The 21,725-nt window shown below is 43.0% G+C and overlaps 2 protein-coding genes and 1 long non-coding RNA gene across 11 annotated transcripts in view; 2 read left to right on the top strand and 1 right to left on the bottom strand.

The window, feature by feature from the left end:
* The window catches only part of P4HA2 (prolyl 4-hydroxylase subunit alpha 2), a 52,247-nt gene extending 47,907 nt beyond the window's left edge, over positions 1 to 4,340 (top strand). For all 7 annotated transcript variants that reach the window (XM_030573559.1, XM_030573557.1, XM_030573555.1 and 4 more), the window contains 3 exons: positions 529 to 597; positions 1,482 to 1,578; positions 3,842 to 4,340. In XM_030573559.1, the coding sequence (XP_030429419.1) occupies positions 529 to 597; positions 1,482 to 1,578; positions 3,842 to 3,912 (237 nt within the window). In that variant the 3' untranslated portion in view covers positions 3,913 to 4,340. The remainder of the gene's footprint in view (positions 1 to 528; positions 598 to 1,481; positions 1,579 to 3,841) is intronic.
* Positions 4,341 to 7,208: 2,868 nt separating this feature from the next.
* On the top strand, positions 7,209 to 13,728 carry LOC115656130 (exocyst complex component 1-like). Its single transcript, XM_030572448.1, has 3 exons — positions 7,209 to 7,323; positions 10,719 to 10,849; positions 13,474 to 13,728. The coding sequence occupies exons 1-3, from the start codon at positions 7,209 to 7,211 to the stop codon at positions 13,726 to 13,728; spliced, it is 501 nt and encodes a 166-aa protein (XP_030428308.1).
* Positions 13,729 to 14,461: 733 nt separating this feature from the next.
* LOC115656199 lies at positions 14,462 to 18,277 on the bottom strand. Of its 3 annotated transcripts, none has more exons than XR_004001597.1 (4): positions 18,234 to 18,274; positions 17,147 to 17,377; positions 16,133 to 16,531; positions 14,462 to 14,995 (listed from the first exon to the last, which is right to left on the bottom strand). It is a non-coding gene; the product is annotated as an uncharacterized LOC115656199 (long non-coding RNA). The 3 variants fall into 3 exon arrangements; XR_004001596.1 differs by having other exon boundaries at positions 16,133 to 16,480; XR_004001598.1 differs by lacking the exon at positions 17,147 to 17,377 and having other exon boundaries at positions 18,234 to 18,277.
* Positions 18,278 to 21,725: the final 3,448 nt, after the last annotated feature.

Here is a 21,725-nt window from a genome sequence, read left to right as displayed (position 1 = left end):
CAGCCCCAAACTTTAGCTTCAGCTCTGCCGTGACCATACACTGACTTTGTCTTTTCTACCAAGACTGTTCTGTGAATTTTGCTTAATTTTACCATAACAAAATCATATCCATAGTCAGGGGCATATTGTTGTACATAGATTCATAACCATACCCTGTATACATATCTCATAATGACCATCAAGTTCAGAACATTCTAAGCTTTCATAAAAACCTTAATTGGCATTTTTTTAAATATAAAATAACATTGTGTACAACAACTGCTCATTCTTTGGGGTTCAGACTCTCTCTTCTCCCTTTGAGGAGTCTGGACCCTGATTGTCGCACAAGTTTTATGTGTTCTGTTCACACTTCAAATTCAGCATCCTCCATGTAATTAATTGTCTGTTTATACAGTGTATGATTTATAACTTTTGTGTTACCACTGGTGCCTTGGGGACTTTTATAATGGTTCAGTGGTTGCGATTTGCATGCTCTGACATTGCATCATAAAATGTTTGTGTTATGGTGACTTTAACTTATTTTCCCAGATGAGTGATGTAGAAGCTGGAGGTGCTACAGTTTTCCCAGATTTTGGGGCTGCAATTTGGCCCCAAAAGGTAACAACTGCTTTATTTGTATATACTCCTTCTCCTCTTTCCCCACGTGCACACTAAAGTTAGTGAAAACGTTGCTATCGTACACTTATATGATACGAGTGGTAGTAGTGACTTATTTAGGGCTGCACTAGATTATGGGCCTGCATATTGCCATTGTAGAAAGCAACGAAACCTGGTTCTGGGTGACTGTAGAATGGCAGTCTGTACACAGTCTGAACAATTCCTACAAGGGGCAGCTTTTAATGGGAAAGGAATTGCATGGCGGTAAGATTACTACCTGCTCCAGACCCAGTACACCCATACTAGATATTAAACACATCATCTGCTCGTTCCTTAGGGTTTTCCTTTATCTTAAATAAGAACAAAAAAAGCATCCTCATCTTGAGCTTCCCCTTCAGTGTGGCAGTGTCTAGGTTTTCTCCTTTCAGGACTCCCTGGTCACTGTCCCTAGTTCTCTGTGACTGAGAGAGTCCCAGCCGATTTATATGCGTGAGTTTGAGCTAAGGCTTGGCTGCCCAAGTGAATTAGCGCAGCAGCTGTGGCTCTCCTATGCAGAGTTGTAGCTCCTGACATAGGAATAAAATGGAGAAACCTTGGATCAATTTAAATAAAGATATAGACAGTCTCATAAATCCAGAGTGCACTAAGGGAGGGAGGGAATGAGAGGTTTTTTATTGAACAGATGTGAAGCTTAGAAGAGCAAAGAGAAAAGTGAGATAAATGAAGGGTTGGAGTTTAAATTATTTAATTTTGATATACTGTCAGCAGTGAGCCACAAGCTTGAAGTTTGGTGTTTTTACTTTCTCTCTCTCATACCTTCTCTCACATATACACATTCTGAATAGTTGCGTTGAACTTTGTTTAATCCAGACTTCCGTTTTCAGGGGACAGCAGTGTTTTGGTACAATCTTTTCAGAAGTGGCGAGGGTGATTATCGAACAAGGCATGCAGCTTGCCCAGTATTAGTAGGGTGCAAATGGGGTAAGTCATTGTCCTCTGCTTGCCTTTAGTAACAAAAATTGCAAGCTGACTAATACATTCCCCTTTCAGTGAAAAGATAATATTGTTTGAACTTCCTTCAAAAGGATTCTGTAGCTTTGGCATTGCTGTTTTCACTTTTGCCATTTTCAGTCATAAATATCCATCACCCCACCAGTGTTGCATCAAATAAAAATAACACATTACACCCAGTTATTGCATTCTCTAGTCACTGTTGTGAATATCCTTTTTTTTTTTTCATGTTGAGCACACTTACAAGGCTGCTGCTTCAATATGCTACATCTCTAGATCCAGATGCCATCAAAATCAAGGATGGTTGGGGTTCAAGGCACTGATCCTACGAAAACATATAGATGGACTTAACTTTAAATGTGCAGGTGGTCCCACTGAGGTCGGTGTGACTACTTACCTGCTTAAAAGTTAAACACGTGAATAAGTGTTTGCAGGATAGGGACCTAAGTAATTACAGAGGTCCCTTTGTGGTCATATCCCCAGGTGACATACTCTGCCTGGAATATAGAGGGTGGACTCGTTAGGTGGACTGGTGACCTGGAAAGTGATGATGTAGTTTTGACTAAATAGTATCTGAGCAATTTCTGCGGCACGGACACTTGCAGAGCACTTACGAGAAATAACACAATTAAGAAAAGATCAAATGGAACCCAAAGAGAAGAACTTTTTCTGCAATGTACTTAGGAACTGGTTACTTTCAGATCACCCTAAGTAAAGCAATTGGCATGTGTGTGTCCCCCAGCTAATTCTAACCTTGCACTGGAATATGTTTTTCATTACCACTTATTCAAAATAGACAGTTTTACAACAGGTTCTGGAAGTAAATAGATTCTGATGTTGTCAGGCCAATGGAAAGTGAATTCTGCCTTTGGGCCTCAGATGTTCATCTCCACAGCCTGTGAACAAAAATCCACATCCTCAATCCTCTATCCAGCTGTTTTGTGCTGGAATATAGAAGGTAGATTCATTAGCTGAGAATATTTATGGGAATACACCGGCTGCACAGAGGTCTACACCACCCATTCTCCCACTCCAGCATAAAGAGCATTGCAGAGGGAGAATTACCAAAGCACCCCGTCATAAACAGATAGCTAAGGGTTAACGTCTCTTTCACCTGGAGCACCTGACCAGAGGACCAATCAGGAAACCGGATTTTTTCAACTTTGGGTGGAGGGAATTGTGTGTCTGGGGTCTTTGTTTTCTGGCTGCCTGATTTCTCTGAGCTTTGGAGAAGTAGTTCTGTTTTCTAATCTTCTGTTTCTAAGTGTAAGGACAAAGAGATCAGATAGTAAGTTATATGGTTTCTTTTCTTTGGTATTTGCATGAATATAAGTGCTGGAGTGCTTTGATTTGTATCCTTTTTGAATAAGGCTGTTTATTCAATATTTCTTTTAAGCAATTGACCCTGTATTGTATCATCTTAATACAGAGAGACCATTTGTATTTTTTCTTTCTTTTTTATATAAAGCTTTCTTTTAAGACCTGTTGGAGTTTTTCTTTACTTCAGGGAAATTGAGTCTGTACTCACCAGGGAATTGGTGGGAGGAAGAAATCAGGGGAGATCGGTGTGTGTTGAAGTGGCTAGCCTGATTTTGCATTCCCTCTGGGTGAAGAGGAAAGTACTTTTTGTTCCAGGACTGGAAACAGAGAGGGGGAGTCACTCTGTTTGGATTCACAGAGCTTGTGTCTGTGTATCTCTCCAGGAGCACCTGGAGGGGGGAAGTGAAAAAGAATTATTTCCCTTTGTTGTGAGACTCAAGGGATTTGGGTCTTGGGGTCCCCAGGGAAGGTTTTTCAGGGGGACCAGAGTGCCCCAAAACACTCTAATTTTTTGGGTGGTGGCAGCAAGTACCAGGTCCAAGCTGGTAGCTAAGCTTGGAGGTTTTCATGCTAACCCCCATATTTTGGACGCTAAGGTCCAGATCTGGGAATAAAGTTATGACAACCCCACACTGTGGGGTGATCCCAAATTGGCAGAATAATGCAAAGGGGAATGTTGCCACCATTGCTATAAGTTAAGACTAGCCCCAGAATTGGGGAATTGGAAAGGTACTTTGCACCCCCTCCGCTGAGTCTCTTTAGCTCTTGTGTGGGAGAAGGAGGAACACAACCATTCAGTTCAACCACCTCATTTTGTTAATCCAAACAAAATTTCATCCCTAGAAACCAAGCGTTGAAGGTTACATGCAGGCTCTATGTACAATTCTAACTAATTTATCTCTCTGTTCCACAGTTTCAAACAAATGGTTCCACGAAAGAGGGAATGAGTTCTTAAGACCTTGTGGGTCAACGGAGGTTGACTGAAATCCAACCAGCTACCAGCTCTTCTTTGTGTCCCTTTCCTTCTCTTTCAGTTCATTTCTAAGAAATGACCCATCGTCTATTATGAAAGAGCTCTGGCACTTTTTATAAAGAATGTCACGTCTATAAGTGAAAGAAGCAAAAGCCTGTATTGACTTGGCAGTACTTGGTAACTATTATTTCCCCCCATCCCTCTTCCAGTTTCACCTTCTCACCACCACACCCTCCCAATTTCTCTCTTCCGTCATAGCAGTGCAAACAGCACTTTTGGTGATTCAGTGCATTTGAGTGCCTGGTCCTGTGCCTTTCATTCCTCAGATGTTTTAGATGTTAAATATTTCATTGAACCAAAGTTTTGTGTACATGTTAAATTTATTGTATTTCTATGGATTGCAAGTTTTAACAAATAAATGCTGTTTCAAAAAAAATAATTATGTCCTCTACTGTGAGCTTGTATCTAATGCTGTATCATAGCTTATCTATGGATCTGGGCCATCTGCTTCATTTAGAAATGTTTATGATCAGATTTGGTCTAATACTTCAGAGCTCGATCACACAAGGTGCTGAGCACCCACACCTCCTTGTGAAACCAGACTGAGCTCAGGGAGCTCAGTACCTTGCAGGACTGAGCCCATTGTGTAAATTGGTGTAGCTGTATTGAAATCTTACAACATGCTTATAATATTGTGACTTGGCCTGGATTTTACCTTTTATCTGAATTGACTTCAGTGGATGGGTTGCTTGAGTCAGAACCTCTGGATTTGGGCCCAGGCTTACTCCAGTTAACGTAGACTTGTCACTTTCATTTTTAAAATAAGAAATACAAAAGTATGTACAACACAATAAACTCCTGTGCTTCCATTATCTTAGGAAATAATTGTATATGGGAGACCTAAAATCTTTGAAAAATACATAGGTACATTTATGACAGTCTCTAGTTACGATTTTAAACATTTTCATTATTTTGGTGTGGAGCCTTCGAATTTTTGTGACTTTTTCATCCCAAAAGTAGACATTTCCATTGCATAGTACTGTGCCTTTTTGCTGCAGGGAGCCCCTGATCTAATAAAGCACTTGAGTGAATGCTTAACTTGAAGTCAATGGGACAACTCACTAGCAAAGTTTAAGCACGTGCTTAAGTGTCTGGATAGATTGGGGCATGTGTTCTTGTGCTCAGGTCATTATTATCATTTTCTTCAAACACACAAGGAGCCAGATTCCCAACTGTCTTGCATCTTGTGTTGGTCACTTAACGCATGTGAAGGGAGTGTAAAGTGCTTCCATATCACAATGGTTTCATAAAGGGTCAATGGCTAGAGGATAAGACTACACAAAGCACAAGACAGTAGAAATTGGAGCCTAATATCTGTATTTAGGTCCTTTACAATTGCTTCAAAAGTTAGGAGATGATTAATTATGGGGAGTTAATAGCACAAAAGATCTAGTAGAATTGAGAAGAAATGTTTTGAGGAAAAAATTAAGAAATACCGAGCCAGATTGTGGCTGACTCTTGTGCAGATGTGCCGGGAGGTTAACTTCAATGGGAGTTCTTCTAGCCGCTACTGGTATGAGGGTGAATATAGAGTATTAGTGATTTCAAGTGAACTCCTTAGAGTGAACCATAAAACCCTACACTACTGCTTAAAGAATACATTGGACTAATGGGAATGGCCTTGACATTCAGGACAGACTTCAGAGACAGAAAATTCAGTTAACTCGCAATGTCTAATTGCACCCATAATGTTATCATAAGATGAACATTGATTTCTTCTCCATTGTACATTTGTAAAGTAACTGTTGAATGAACTAATATTTAAAACAATTATCTATCAACATCCTCTTGAGGGCTGGAAGCACTACACCTACTAGATTGTGTTCTTAGGGAAAGAGCAATTTAGAGCGTATTGGATTTCATATGGCAGGTATAATGGACATCACCATCCCTGGTATGATGGTAGGCTGGTGTGGCTCTGATTCAGCAATAAGCTTGAGCACGTGCCTACATTTTCCATTGAATTCAATGGAATTACATGCTTAAAGTCTGGTACATGCTTAGGCCTGATTCTATAAAGTTCTCATCATAAGTTTTCATTTCACCATGAGAGGCAAATACACCCTTGAAGAGAAGGCTGGAAGGTTAGATAAACTAATAGAGCTGATTGAATCATTCATTGTGAACGATGTGGATGGGAAGGGTTGTTCATTGAATAATTATTTGTGAATAAATCTCTTTATCCTACAAACAGCTGCCGTAAGTAATGTGAAATCATAAGCACTTTCACAAAACCTATGGTAATAAATGCAATACGCTACACTCTCCACTTGAAAATCTGAGTGTTTCTCAATGTTGGGTAAGTGTTGTCCCAATTTTATAGATGGAAACAGGCATAGAATGGCTCTGTGACTTGCCCAAGTCCACATAGTGAGTCCAGTAGCAGTCAGGAACAGAATTCCCTGTTTATTTGACCCTGAGGGCAATCCCCTTTAATCTGCGATGTCCTTAACACAGAACTATTGACTACAATTTGGTGGTTTTCCCGTAATCTTTCACAGCTCTTGTCCACAAGAGTTGACAAGAATTCTTGTGGTTTCTGGCTGTTTCTTCAGAAAACTCCACTGATGAGCTGTAACTATGTTGGCAAAATCTCTTGAGCACAACAAAAACGCAAGAAATGATGTGCTTTATTTTATACCAATGTGTGCAGCATATAGCAAACCCACAAACATTTGGATGAAACAGAGATGGGCCAAACCCTAAGATTTTTAACCCATTTGAATTTTAGAGTGTGGGAGAAGAATCTATTGTAGCTATAGATTTCTAGAATGACCATTACCATGTATATAGACTCCAACAGACCAAATCAGAACTCTAGTCAAAAACTGCAAGTCACACCATCTCAGCCAAGAAGGCTGAGCTAGACAAATGAATAATTCACACACCAAACTGACTTCTGTTCACTCGCTCCTGTTTTTCCAGGTAAATGCGTATAATACATAACAGATACGCTCACCTAGCCTCCGGCCTCACCTGCAGAGAAAGAGGTGGAATGAGTGTGCATGAAAGTGTTTGAACCCTCAGGGCATGGCCCTTCATTATACTATGTACTCTTACAGCTAATCTGATTTGTAAAGTATTGATCTCTTAGGTCTGGAGAGTCTGGGCTTTTGTGCAAAACAATGTCTCAAACTCCTGGGTGTCCAGTATACTTCGAGATGTGTGTACAGCTTGTCAGATTGCATCCACCATTCTGTTTCCTGGCTTTATAGAAGATAGACTAGCTATGTCAGCAAGCCTAAAAATGAGCCTCCAAGACATTGTTTTCAGACCTAAAAGAGAGAAGCTTGTGCATGTCTTGGAGTTATCAATGCCTTCCACTGTGCAGGGAGAGGAGCGATTTTATCTGTGCGTTACAGGTATGGTGATTTCTTCACACAATTATTTTAACCTGATAGAATTCTGTCTCATAAACACGCTGCTCATGCTTCTATATTTCACAGGCTATAACATATAACAGCAGCTATTTTGATCTAGTAATCTGAATGGGATTTTTTTTTTTTTTACATTTTCAATTTACCATAATTATTGTAATTTGGGGATGTTAGTACATCAGGTTTAAACAAAAGGGTTGGTTTTTTTAGAGCCAAGTTTGTCTAGAAATGTAAAGAACATTTGACAAGAAGCTGTTAACAATATTAAAGTAATACATTTGACACTGAACTGCTTTTTAATAGATGGCATTTCTCCTTGAAATTAATTGCACATTTAGATGGAAATGACAGTATTTATTTTGGCTCTCTTAGTCTGTAGAAGCACTATGGAGATTTGTAGTGTTCTAGAAATGATTAATAATGATATAATTTTGCAATGGAATTGATACCACAAACCCGGCAACACTTCATGGAGAATATTTGGGATCTGAGCCACACAATTCCAATTACTTGCTTTACCTCTGTGAGAATATATTTTCATTCTGGAATGAATACGAAAAGCATCATATTTAAACTGGCAAATACCTTTTGACTCTCCATATTGCTACTGATAAATTCTTCATAATGAGAAGACTCTGATGGAATTCTTGTAAAAGTGGTCTTTTATTTAAATAATTCCCTGTCCTCTACTCAAAGCCGATTTAGAGTGACAATATCAAAGCTCTCTGCATCCACCATTCTGCTCCCTGGTCTTTTTAAACATAACTAACTAACTTCAGGGTTCTCAATAACCTCACTATTAGCAATGTTCCAGGCAAACATACTCCACCCTTAGAAGATAATGAAAAAAATTAGCGTTAAAAGTCATATCTCATCAACCCAAAGAGAGTGAAGATTTGCTAGAAGATAATAGGAGGAGGGGAAAAAACTTAACTCAAAAGTCTAGTAACAGAGAACAGAATTCAATGAAATCTGTGTGCATTTACTTAAAGCTCCAAACTATCTTCAATGTCAGCCAGGTTTTGACTTTAATTGAAAAATGCAGTATTTGATGCTAGGGGATGGACTTTTTGGATGGGGTGAGTTGTTTTTTGAATATTTAAAAGGTGAAATTAAAACAATTATTTCATCCTAAATATGTTCTTTCCTCAGCTATTTTATATTCATGATTAATAAAACGCACTGATATGTAATGCACATGCATTATCACATGATAATTGTTTTAAAGATGTATAAATTTGAGGCACAGCCTATTTCTAATTGGGCTAATGTTGCCAATTACTGGTTGCTGAATCCCAAGCCATGCTAATACAATACAAGTCACACTTGTCTGTTGTGAGCACTAGTGGCATATTGCAAATGTAGCATGGTATGGAATCATTTTCCAGTTTATTATGGCCTGTGTACTTTGAACAAAGAGGGTTTTTTCCCTACAAGGCTGCAGAATATCTCCATGCCACAAGTAAATGCTTTTACTTTATCAATATAAAACAGCAATACGTTCTGCAAGATGATATAAAAAAACATGCATGAAAATGCAAAAAAGCAAAATTACACTAAAGGCTCTGAGAAAAGCAAACCAGCAAGACAGTTCCCCCTAAGGCAGTCTTTGATACTTGCCTCTTACCTAGCTCTACAAAGGCATTTGTGGACTATGCCTGTCCCAGGGAGGGACTGGTTTCGGTGATGTAACTGAATAGCTTTTTTACCTCTGTCATTCAGTGTGATCTTCTTGTGATCCCGACAGTCCCATCACATTGACAGATGTTACAGTGATGCACACAGTATTTATCTCTATCCACGAACAGTGCTCATCTGTTCATTAGAAAGGGCCCAATTATGCGAGTTAGTCAGCGTTTTCCCCACTTAGAAGAGTGTCATTCTTGCTGCATACTTCCTGGTCCTGTCCAGCTCCTGTTAACCATGATGGAAGTTACACCCCTGAAGGGAGGTGGATTAAGCACCATATTCATATCCAAACATCTCACGCATGTAAAAATAGGCTTGGTATGGTTTGCATTAACATGAGTATATCGCAGGTTATGATCTTGTGGCAGTTTAATAACCTTGATGTTTCCAACAGCAGATGTAAACAGCAATTTATGGCTGGGTTGTTGTTTTTGTTAATACCAAGCAGCATTAATTGAATGTGTTCAATTGCTTAAAATCCACTAGAACTGTGGATGGTGTCAGTCTTTTGGGGACTGGACTGCTTTATTCCTCTTATAACCTTCACTACATGCAACGCGCCCTTTATCACTTAGCTGAACTTGTTTTCTAGCACCACCAATAGCCTAGCATACGAGAAGCTGGGGGACAGGAAGGAGAGAGATGGTTGAACACCTAAAGGCTGGTATTGGAAGGCACAGATAGTAGCATCATTCGATCAAGTTCCATGACCTTTGTTAGGAAGAATGTAGCTGAGACTTTAAAAGATCTAAGTCTTGTCTGTTCTGGATGTAATTCAGTGTTTCCATGGCACTCTTTGTAACAGCAGCAATTGCCCTTCACCTTTAGCCAGCAGTTCCTGGCTGTGCACCGGTTCCCAGATGTGGCTGTATTTCAGTGGTGAAGTGTTTCCTGCAGGGTAGGATTGTGGCTGATTGTTCCTCAGGTGACCTCATGCAGAAGCCAGGCACACTGTAATCCTTGCACTCAGCAGAGCATAGGGACCACTCCGTCCTTGAAACCCCAGGCTACTAGGCAACTCAAAGGAAGAGGCGCAGAGGGGCATTGTCTGCCCTCTTCCCTACTCTGTACCAGAACTAGCTAGTCAGAGGGTACATGCTGTATCCTCCAAGGGAATGTGCACACTATGCCACTTCTTGAGTGCCTGAGTGCTCTGGAAGGAAGCCCAATCCCTACTGGCACTTAACATAGGGTGGTGTGACTCCACACTGACCCTGGGCTGCGCAAGTGTCCATCTGGCTCCATACATACAGGACTAGAGGGTGCACATAAAGAACTTAGGGGAGCTTTGTAAAAATGCTTTCAGATTGTACAGGAGCTTTATGTCAGCAAGGAAGTTTTCTCACTGTGTTTGAACAGCCGACTCCTGTGCATGACAGATGCTGATGCCATGTGGACTATGTCTACTCTGGAAAGGCATCCTCTTATTTTACAGTGTGTAGGCAGAAGATGAACCACCCTATTTCCCTCCACGCTAGTAATGGAAAGCAAGGTCAGACACCTGGTTTGTTAAACCCTGACTTGACTGTAATGTGTGGAAACACATTTCATTAACCACTATGCAGCCAACGCATACCTCCAGCTGAAAGGGGAAACCACTTAAAAATCCAGATTCCCCATGTTCACTAAATGAAATACTTGTACTTTTTTGTTCTATATTTAATGTTGTTTGTTATTATTTCCTGTCCCAGTTACCAGAGAAAAAGATGTGAAAATCATCTATTTGATCACTGTGGAGGAGAAGACAAGCATTCAGTACAAAATCGATTGTATGTGGCTGCTGAAAGATCTAACCTTGATAGATGGAAAAGAGGCCATGCAAGTAAGTCGAATTGCTCTGTGATGGTTACCTCACAGGTAATTTGTGGGGATATTGTGAAGGTTCTTGGAAGGCACCTCACCACCACCTGCCCAGGAAGTAATCTTGTCTGTGCTGTGGATCAGCTCCCAGAAACCACCAGTCTGTGTCAGCACAAGCACTGCCTTTCAGGCCTCCACAGGCCTCGCTCTTGTACGATACTCTGGGGACCAGCACGTCGCTGAACACCATAGTACTGGAACTTATTCTTGTTTTCACTACAAATATATCATCAAAGGACAGAGATTCTAGCGAGAGTGAGTAAGAGTATTGGAAACAAATGGTTACATATAAAGCAAAATCCTAACACGCTTTCTAGAGATTACATTTAACTAACAAGTTGACTTCCTGACTGCAGAGGTCTCTCTCACCCGAATTTCTGTCCAGTGATTTTTCCAGCCAAGCCTGGTTGAAACTCCTTTGTCATGAAGCAAAATCACTGTCCTTTTGCTTCCTCGCTGAAGGGTGAAGGTGTGTATCCTTTGTCCACCAAGTACAGTAGAGCAAGTCTTTGATGAGGACCTCCAGACAAGATTCTCTTCCCCTCTTCCTGTTTGTTAGTTTGTGTCTGAAATCCACACATTCAGTTCAGCCTACACAATACTTAATTTATATGCAAACAGCCAGCTAGATACACATTTCTTGTCTGACAGGAAACCTGATTTCCCCTTTCCAGGTGACCAGCCTCTAAACACAATTTTCAGTATATGTACATAAGTCTTTACACAACATTCGTGTTGGCCTTTTGCAACAATAACCAGGGTGACACCAGCTTTTATTTGAGACTTCACATGACACTCTTTGGTGAACAGGAATGCACGTGTCAGATGCCAGAGATGGCCGTAAACCTTATGGACCACCGCTGTGCCCCCTGCCGATTGGCACTAAGAGGTTTCTGGGTCACAGATGCTTAACAGTGGTTTTCTATCAAGGAAAGGCCTAGCATTAAAAAAAGGTCTGTCAGTTGTTACCTACATCAGCTGCATTGATTTGGGTAAAATCGGTGTCTAGCAATGGTGAGAGTCAGGCCTTTTCAGATTTTTTTTTGTCTAAATATTTGTCTTGGCATATGAAATCTCAGTGTGTGTTGCCTCTTATCCCCACTCCAGTTCTTTTCATGCCAAGGTGCCAGGTAAACGTTCCAAAGGACTTAAGTTACATTGGCTTCTAAATGCCACTTTCCAGAGGCACCTTAGTCACTTAACCCCACAGCTGTTTTCCTCAGGGGTAACTTGTATTCCTCCTATGGAACAGAATTTGTAGCCTACAGGTGAACAGATGGTGGGATGGCCACATTAGTGCTGACTGTCCTATGAAACTAAGTCCTGGGCTTTATCCCAGATACCAAAGGAGATTGATTTTTCTGGCATGAATAAAGTAGTCTGATTGGGGAAACAGCCAACGTAGCACATACTCTTCCCACAAGTGTTCACATGTGAAATCTACTCCAGCTCGAAAGATCTGAAAAGCCCAAACCCTGGTCAGCAGCTGGCCTGTGAAGAGATTCTTTGGCTGTTTGGTTGCTTTGGTGGGGGGAAGAAGACAAAATAAGAAACATTTGAACATTTAATGCACCACTCTGCCCATCTGGGTGGAGGAAGGAAACCTACAAGAAAAAACACACTATGCGCATACAACAGATGTAAATATTCAGAATGCAATCAACCATATGGTTACTGTCCACTATCTGCAGTAGCCCAAATCAGTGGACTACATGTCTAAGACTTTCTGCCCATCTCTTCATGTCACTCTGTCCTTACATCTAAATGCTCAGCTGGAGGCGGGCAGGCAAAGATGGTTCTACATGACTCAAACCAGCCTCCAGCGCAAGTCAGAGCAGGCTGAGATTCAATTACATGCTGAGCTCTGGTCCCACCTTCCCTGACTCCCATTTTGCCCCAACCTGCTTCCACCGTCCCCCTTAAACCAAGAGGAGCAGGTATGTGGAGCCAGCTATGCCATCTTCACAGCATGAGAGTTCCCCTACAGCAAGGGAACCCCAGCTTTCCAGGTGGGTTGCATTGCCTTAGATGGAATGGGGGCCGAGGATCTCGCTCTCTGAAATGGTAAATTCTTCAGGGCAGAGACTATATCTTTGGCCTGATCTACACTGGGAGGGATCGATCTAAGTGACGCAACTTCAGCTACGTGAATAACATAGCTGAAGGTGACATACTTAGATCTATTTACCGCAGTGTCTTCACTGTGGTAAGTCAACGGCTGACACTCTCCTGTCGACTCCGCCTGCGCCTCTCGCCCTGATGTAGTACCGGAGTCGACGGGAGAGCGCTCGGCGGTCAATTTATCACATCTAGACCAGATGCGATAAATTAACCCCCGTTGGATCAGTCTCTGCCTATAGATCCAGCTGGTAATGTAGACAAGCCTTTTGTCTCTGTCTAATATTATCATTTAGCACAATGTGGCCCTAATCTTGACTGGAGCCTCTGGCTGCTACAGTAATATAAATATGAAATACAACTCAACACGTGTCTTGCATATTGCCTATATACTTCTTATATAGCTATACTTCTCGTAGCTGGCTGACAGCTCTTGGATTACATAATGCTTGTTGTTTTAATTTGTAGGATTACCCGAAATTTGACATGCATTTTGAACATGTTTATAGCTGGGAAGCCTTCAGCACTGCAGCCAAATATGCGTTTACACGGTGCATACGGAAAATGAGCAAAATTCACTACAGAAGGGACATTGAGTTTGTGAATTTTGACGACGATTATTTAAGCGACGCTGGACTCTTCCAAGTATCTGAAGATACGATGCTTGCCTTGAAACTTTGTATACAGATTTTGAACTGTGCGTGCCTTTTGGGCTGCTTATAGGAATACAACTGGGTGCAATGCTCTGATCTTGAGCCTTATTAAAAATGACCTAATTTATGTTATATCTAATGACCTCTATTCTGAATACTTTAGGTCTGATTCTGAGCTTACTTACACCAATACCAATCTGAAGCCATTGCATCACAGGGAGTGGAGATACACCTGGTGCAGAGTGAGACTAGAATCTGGGCTATTGTGTACACTGCATGTTCAATGCTAAACTTTCAACAAAGTAATTAAATCTAAGTCTAATAAACTGCCCACGTGGTACCATTTTTCATCTGGAATTGTCATGGAGCAAGTCTTTATTGTCGCATGAGAAAGCAGGCGTTTGTTTTGTTTTGTTTTTTGCTGTAATTTAAATAGTTCCCAGAGCAGGGATGGGCAAACTTTTTGGCCTAAAGGCGACATCTGGCTTTAGAAATTGTATGGAGGGCTGGTTAGGGGAGGGGGGAATGGCCCAGTCCCCACCCTCTATCTGCCTCCCCTGCTTCTCGCCCCCTGATGGCCCACCCCCAGGACTCCTGTCCCATCCAACCCCCCTTTCCCTGACAGCTCCTCAGACCCCCCTCCATCCACACACACACACACTCCCACTCTCTGTCCCCTGACTGCCCCCGGAACTCCCACCCTTGACTGCCCCTCACTGCCCCATCCAACCCCCCCTCCTTCATGACCTTCTCCCCCACAGATCCCTGCCCCATCCATGGGGCCCCGGGCAGTTGCCCTGCTTGCTGCCCTCTAACACTGTCTCTGGCTTTTATATGCAGAAAAACAGTTGTTGTGGCACAGATGGTCCGTGGAAATTTTATAATATGGGGAGGGGGAAGGGCCTCAGAAAGAAAAAGGTTGAGAACCCTGTTTTAAGACTTATCCATCTTAAGTTCTTTGCTTGTTAAACCAGAAAATAAATGTCAATTGTTTTGCAGAGTGTTTGTGCTAAGAAATATTATTTCCAAATGTTCTGAAACAAAACAAGGATCAAAACCAGATATCCTGGACGCGCCCTCATTGTAATCCCAGGCATTTCACACGCTCCGCCATCTAGCCCACAGTGCAGACTGAATGTCTTTTATTAAAGGATCATTTCAGACTCTCGCACATGTAGCTTGTTGTCTTCTTTCTTGTCCCCTGTGTGGACTGGAAATATTAGACCATTCAACTTCTCCTCAATCTGTAGCAAGGATGTCTTTCAAGCAGGGATGTAGTTCCTGCTGTGCTGAAATGACAACCCTTGTTCCAAGTGGTGGTACTCCTGATCCTTTTGCTAATGCGAAATGAGAAGGTAACAAGAGAACCTGGATTAGCATTTGGTGCATTGTTATTGCAAATGGAAAAAAACTAGGACTGTCGATTAATCGCAGTTTACTCATGTGATTAACTCAAAAAAAATTTTGATTAAAAAAATTAATCGCAATTAATCACAGTTTTAATCACACTGTTAAACAATAGGATACCAAGTGAAATTTATTACGTATTTTGGATGTTTTTCTACATTTTCATAGATATTGTATTCTGTAAGTTAATATTATTTTTAATTACAAGTATCTGTACTGTAAAAATGATAAACAAAAGAAATAGGATCTTTCAATTCACCTCATACAAGTACTGTAGTGCAATAAATCAATCCCCGATACATTGAACACTACCTGCCGATCTGGTTGGTAATATAGACATACCCTTAGATAATGAAAATGAACATGCGTCAGTCCGCTCTGCTTTGGATTGTTATCTAGCAGAACCCATCATCAGCATGGATGAATGTCTCCTGGAATGGTGGTTGAAGCCTGAAAGGACATATGAATCTTTAGTGCATCTGGCATGTAAATATCTTGAGATGCCGGCTACAATAGTGCTATGAGAATGCCTGTTCTCACTTTCAGGTGACATTGTTTCAGGGAAGCATTATCTCCTGCAAATGTAAACATACTTGTTTGTCTGAGCGATTGACTGAACAAGAAGTAGGACTGAGTGGACTTGCAGGCACTAAAGTTTTAAGTTTTATTTTTGAATGCAGTTATTTTTGTACATAATTCTACATTTGTAAGTTCAACTTTCATGATAAAGAGGTTGCACTACAATACTTGAATTAGGTGAATTGAAAAAATACTATTTCATTTGATTTTTTTACACTGCAAATACTTATAACCAAAAATAAATATAAAGTGAGCAATGTATACTTTGTATTGTATGTTATAATTGAAATCGATATATTTGAAAATGTAGAAAACATCCAAAAATATTTAAATAAATCGTATGCTATTATTGCTTAACACTGCACTTAATCTCAATTAATTTTTTTAATTGCGCGATTAATGATGATTAATTCTTTTAATCGCTTGATAGCCCTAAAAAAAAACAACAGGAGAAGTCTAATCCAAGCTAAGGGCCACGTCCTGCTTACCTTCCTCATAAACGTAGCCCCACTGAGTTCCCCAGCTTATGTGTAGGCCTCTCCACTCCCGTGTACAGTAAAAGCACAAAATGGGTCTTGACTTTCTTTTTAGCCTTTTATGTATGTGGGTAACATTCCACGGCTGGTCTGAGCCTCGTCATTCTCACTGGCTGTTAGTTGGAAACAAAGCTTCACTTCAGTCTCAAGCGTCATGGAAATGAGAAAATCTCAGAGGACAGTGAATGGCCACCATCATAGTCAAGAATCCTTCAGGGATTACAGGTTCTGTAACATCACTCACAGCGACAGAAGCTGGACCTTTTCTATGCCTGTGGCTTTTGTCAGCGGATGGCTCTCCTGCAAATGAACACCTCTGAAGTTCAGCCACCACCAGTGCAAGGGGCCAACCTGAGAGAGACAGAGCTAGAGAGAGCTAAAGAACATGCAAAAGCTTTCCCAGCTATCTGGCTTAAGAGGTAACTTGCTGAGTTATCTGTGATCTTTCTATTTCCAGCCATACCATTTCTCTTCCTGCCCATGTAAGAAATGTGGAGAAGAGTAGAGAATCTCAAAATGACTCATCACTTTGGGGTAGGAGAAGTCAGCATAGTGGTTCTGATTCAAGCATTAGCTTATTGGGGATGATAATTAGTCCCAATGGGACTACTTGTTCCTTTGGCTGTGTGGCAGCTATGCATGATTTCCCTTCCAAATCTAGCAGCCGCTGCCTAGCTGGCAAGTATAGAATCAAACGCCTGTGCTCCAGATAGACAACTGTACATGTGGCATTGCTGATCCCTCCATAGGACGTGCCACAATGTCTTAACCTGAGGTGGTTTGACAGTGGAAGCCATTATAATAATCTTCCAAAGTGCAATTAACATACAACGTAGTATTTCTTCTCGTTTCTGGTTTGATTCCCTTCTCTTTCCCCTATTTCTTACATGGGTGGGAGTAAATGAAACACTACCAACTCAGCCACAAGTATGTAGGGGCTTTCATTATCTCCATTAAACATAATACCTGGCTTCTTGGGGTGTGTCTACACTGCACGCACAGCCTGGGCTCTGCCTCGGCTTTTCGTAGATTCCAAGGCCAGAAGGGACCATTGTGATCAATCAGATATTTGGGGAATGCAAACTGTCCATGAAGAAAGAGGCTCTCAAATCACCACATCAGCCTGGGCCTGGTTCACATTACACAGCCAGAAATCCTTCATCCGTATTACAGTCCTGACTTTTATCTGTGCTGCTACTAAAAGAAGGCAGAAAAAAATACAGGCCTGGAATGTATGTTGCTTTATCATGACAAGCAGATCTGAGTTGAACCCACGCATGTCTCCTTCCCACCCTTGCGCCTCTGTTTCTGGACTATAAGGGAGTGAGCTGTTTCTAATCAGCAGACAAAGGAAATGATGTCATAGGACTCTGGCTTATAGAGAGTTTCTATTGTTGCCAAAGTAAACAATGAAAATCTGTTAGTGATCCCATTACCCAGCAGTGACCTTGTTCATTGGCAACCTCATGTACAAACTCTGGTTTTAAAAAGTACAGGGAAAACTCCAGTGTTCAGGGCCTCCTGTGGGGCGTGGTTCTGCAGCCCTTACTCATGTGGGTCATCCCAGTGAATTTAATGGTGCTACTCACAGCAGGCTAGATTGGCATAGCCCTTGCTTGGCTATGCAGAGGAAAAGGGCCCCCCCTTTAGTCTCTTACTTGGCCCTGCTAAGATTGTAACTTGGGCCCCCTGGACAGAGAGAAAGGGCCAGTAGAATTTACTTGGATGATAGTTCTCCTTGTGAGCAAATGGGATGGGGCAGATGGGACACAGCACTGTGTCTAGGAGGGTGGAAGAATTGCGACTCTACATCTCATTCTCTGCACTGCAGCTGGCATGAAGCAGCTACATGCAGGGCCGTCCTTAGGCATTGGCAGAATAGGCAGGGGCATAGGGCCTCATTCTCCCTGGGGGCACCACGCTGCAGGCAGCCCCGACAGTGTAGAAGCAGGGCTGCTGGGTCCTAGAGAGAGCCGAATGCAGCACAGTCTGAGGAATGGGATTGGCTGCTGGGGTCTCTGGGAAGGGGGGGGGGGTTGGGAAAGGAGCTCACCTGTGAGTGTGACTCTTTCCCCCCGGCTGAGGTCAGGTGAGGCAAGCTCTGTGGCTCTGGAACCAGAATCCTTTGTTGTCCCCCATAACATCCATTCTTCTCCCCCCCGCCCCATGGAGCACCCCCTCCTTTCTCCCTCCTCCTCAGGAGCACCCCTCTCTCTCTCTCCTCCCTCCCCTCCGCCAGGGCTGGGTTGGGTGAGGTGCTGCAGGGGAGGGGAGAGGAGGCAGCTGGCTGCCTGCCTGCTGAGGAATGAAAGTGAAAGTAACTCACTTCCTGGGCAGGCGGCAAGGATTGGAATGTCACACAGGGCTGGGTTGGGGTTAGCCAGATGTGTGAAAAATCAGGACTTGGGGTGGGGTGAGCAGATATCCCTATTTTATAGGGACAGTCCCAATTTTGGGGTCTTTTTCTTATATAGGCTCCTTTTACCCCCTTTCCCTTCACCCCCACTGCCTGTCCTGATTTTTCACACTTGCTGTCTGGTCACTCTAGGTGGGGGTAATTGGTGCCTATATAAGACAAAGCCCCAAATATCAGGACTCGCCCTATAAAGTCAGGACATCTGGATCTGGCCACCCTAGCTGGGAAGCGCCTCTCCCCGGGCTGGCAGCTGCCAGCGATCCATCTCATCCGGGGGGAGCTGCACAGGGCAGGATGAGCTGCTGTGGCTCCATGGGTGACCTGTCTGAGATCAGATGCTGTGCTAACTTCACCATGGTCCGTAAGGGTGGTGGTGGTGCCCATTGGCGTGTGATTGCACCTGAGGGTTTGCTGCTTCTGTTGCCACTCTGCACCCCAAGAGGTGGATTTTGGGGTCTATTGCAGCTGTTGGAGCAGCAGGCTGGGGGTGAGCCAAGCATGAAAGCAGTACTGTGTTGCCATTTAGATTGTCATTTAACAACTTTGTTTGCCAAAAATTCTTGCTAACAATCCTGAATCCAATTTCAATATATTTTTTTTTAAATCAATATCTTAGCCAAAAACAGAAAATTAAGTTGTTGACAATTATTAGTGACAGGTTTGGTTAAAGGCAGGGGGTGGGCCAGTTTTCATCAGAGAAACAAAAAATGTTGACTGACTTTCCTATAGCCTGTTACTCCTGATAAGAACCCTCCAACAACTGTAATATGCTCATCTTCTTACTAGTGTATAAAGCAGGGGTCGGCAACCTACGGCACATGTGTCAAAGGTGGCAGGTGAGCTGATTTTTGATGGTATGCAGCAGCAGGCTAAGCGGCTCAGCCCATCTCTGCTCTGGGGTTCCAGCTGCTGCCCTATTGCCAGCTGGGATACCAGCCATCGGCTCCATTCAGCACCTGCTGCTGGCCTGGGGACCCCCAAGGAACCCCAGGCTGGCAGTGGGCTGAGCAGGCCAGCTGAACCACTCAACCTGCTGTCAGCCTGGGGTTCCATTCACTCAGCCGGCAGCGGGCTGACTGGGCTGGTGACAGGCTGAGCAGGGCCGGTGGAGGGTTGAGTGGCTCAATCTGCTGCCAGTCTGGGGTGCCAGCAGCACTCAGCCTACTGCTACTCCAGGGTTCCGGCTGCCGGCCCCTTGCCAGTCAGGAGCTCAGCCGCCAGCCCCACTCTGCCTCCTGCCAGCCTGAGTGAGCAGAATCCCAGGCTGGTAGCAGGCTGAGGAGGGGTTGGCGGCCGGGATCCTGGCTGGCAGGAGTTGGTGGTCAGAACCCCAGACCAGCAGCAGGCTGAGCAGGGCCTGGGATCCTTGTCTAGGGTTCCAGCCACCAGCCTGCTGCCAGTTTGGGGTTTCATTTACTCATCTGGCAGTGGCCTGAGCAGGACCGGTGGCCAAGACCTCAGATAATAACAATAGTTTATTTATATAATATAGACATAGATAGAAACCTTCTTGTGACGACCTGGGAATGTTCTTGATGTTTCCTCTGAATACTGTGTTGGTGCCTCAGTGTCCCCTATGCAGTTCTTAAGTATCTAGGTGGTGGGATAAGGGCATGTGATTGCTGAAGAGCAAAGGGACAGTGCACCTAAATGCCTGGCACTCTGTCTCCTAGCAACTGATGGCCTGGGCCCCTTCTCTGCAAAGGTGCCAGCTGAAGGTGTTGGAGACAAAGGGATCAGGTGACCTCCTGGCCCGGGAAAGGGGCTGAGGAGAGCGGAGGGGCTGGGAGGGGGTTGTTAGTCTGGAGCTGGCTGGGGTCGAGGAGTGAAGTGCAGACGTGGGGGGTCTGGTTCACTGCCCCCCAGAATGGACCCGGCCGAGGGGTCTGGTTCGCTGTATCTACAAGCTCTGTTTTAGACCTGTTCCTGTCATTGAATAAACCTCTGTTTTACTGGCTGGCTAAGAGTCACATCTGACTGCAAAGTGGGGGTGCAGAACCCGGTGGCTTCCCCAGGACCCCACTGAGGCGAGCTCACTGTGGGAAGCGCACGGAGGGGCAGAGGATGCTGAATGCTCCAAGGAGAGACCCAGGAGGTGAAGATGTGTGAGCTTCTTGCCCTGAACAAGTCTGCTCCAAGGGACAGGAGGCTCCCCAAAGTCCTGACTGGCTTTGTGGGGAGCAGTTCCAGAGCATCGCCCGGTGACTCCGTGACACTTCTACAAATATTAAAATGTATTACTGGCACGAGAAACCTTAAATTACAGTGAACTTGGCACACCACTTCTGAAAGGTTGCCGACCCCTGGTATAAAGTGACCATATGTCGTACTAAGATTCTCCTGCTTTTTTTTTTCCCTGTGAGTCAGTATAACTTTTGCCAGCCCAGAAGTTGGGCAGCCAATGTTTTATGTTTTCACAATGTTTTCTCCAACTTTCATAAAGTAAATACATAGTTAATATGAGTTTAAAAGGCCAGGGACACTTCTTTGTGAAGAATCTGTACAGCAGATCATTCCCATAGACGAACCAGAAAATAAATTTGAGGTTGAATTTTTTAATGTTGTGATGGATAAAGCAGTATCTGCTGTTGATGAAAGGTTTAATACCTTGCAAGTACACCATGAACAGTTTGGATTTTTGTATGACATAACTAAATTCAACGAAATAGGAAAACAAGAGCAACTAATGACAAAGTGCAAGAACCTAGAGAGCCTCCTGAAGCACGGTGATAGTTTTGATTTAAATGGACTTGAACTGTACGAAGAATTGAGTACACTGTCATCAGTGTTGCCACATGCAAAATCGGTGATGGACATTGTACAGTTTATTCATACCCGCAAACTTGTTGACATATATCCTAATGTGTATATTGCCACTCGTATTCTACTGACAATTCCTGTAACAGTAGCATCAGGAGAACGGAGTTTCTCAAAACTAAAACTCATTAAAAACTATCTCCGCTCTACCATGAGTCAGGAACGCTTAACTGGTCTTGCTATTCTTGCAATCAAACAAGATACGACTTTGTCTTTGTCATACGATGACATTATTACTGATTTTGCAGCCAAAAAAGCCAGAAAGATTGCTTTTAATTAAAAACAAATCTTTGTTTCAATACCTTTTCATAT

Source organism: Gopherus evgoodei, chromosome 8 (genome assembly GCF_007399415.2).
Source record: "Gopherus evgoodei ecotype Sinaloan lineage chromosome 8, rGopEvg1_v1.p, whole genome shotgun sequence".
Classification (NCBI taxonomy): Eukaryota; Metazoa; Chordata; order Testudines; family Testudinidae; genus Gopherus; species Gopherus evgoodei.
This window is presented reverse-complemented; position numbering and strand designations above follow the sequence as displayed.

Coding starts and splice junctions, on each gene's coding strand:
- LOC115656130 (XM_030572448.1), top strand. CDS start 7,209: ATGAGCCTCCAAGACATTGTTTTCAGACCTAAAAGAGAGAAGCTTGTG. Junction 7,324..10,718: donor ATTTTATCTGTGCGTTACAG/GTATGGTGATTT, acceptor TTCCTGTCCCAG/TTACCAGAGAAAAAGATGTG. Junction 10,850..13,473: donor ATGGAAAAGAGGCCATGCAA/GTAAGTCGAATT, acceptor TTTAATTTGTAG/GATTACCCGAAATTTGACAT.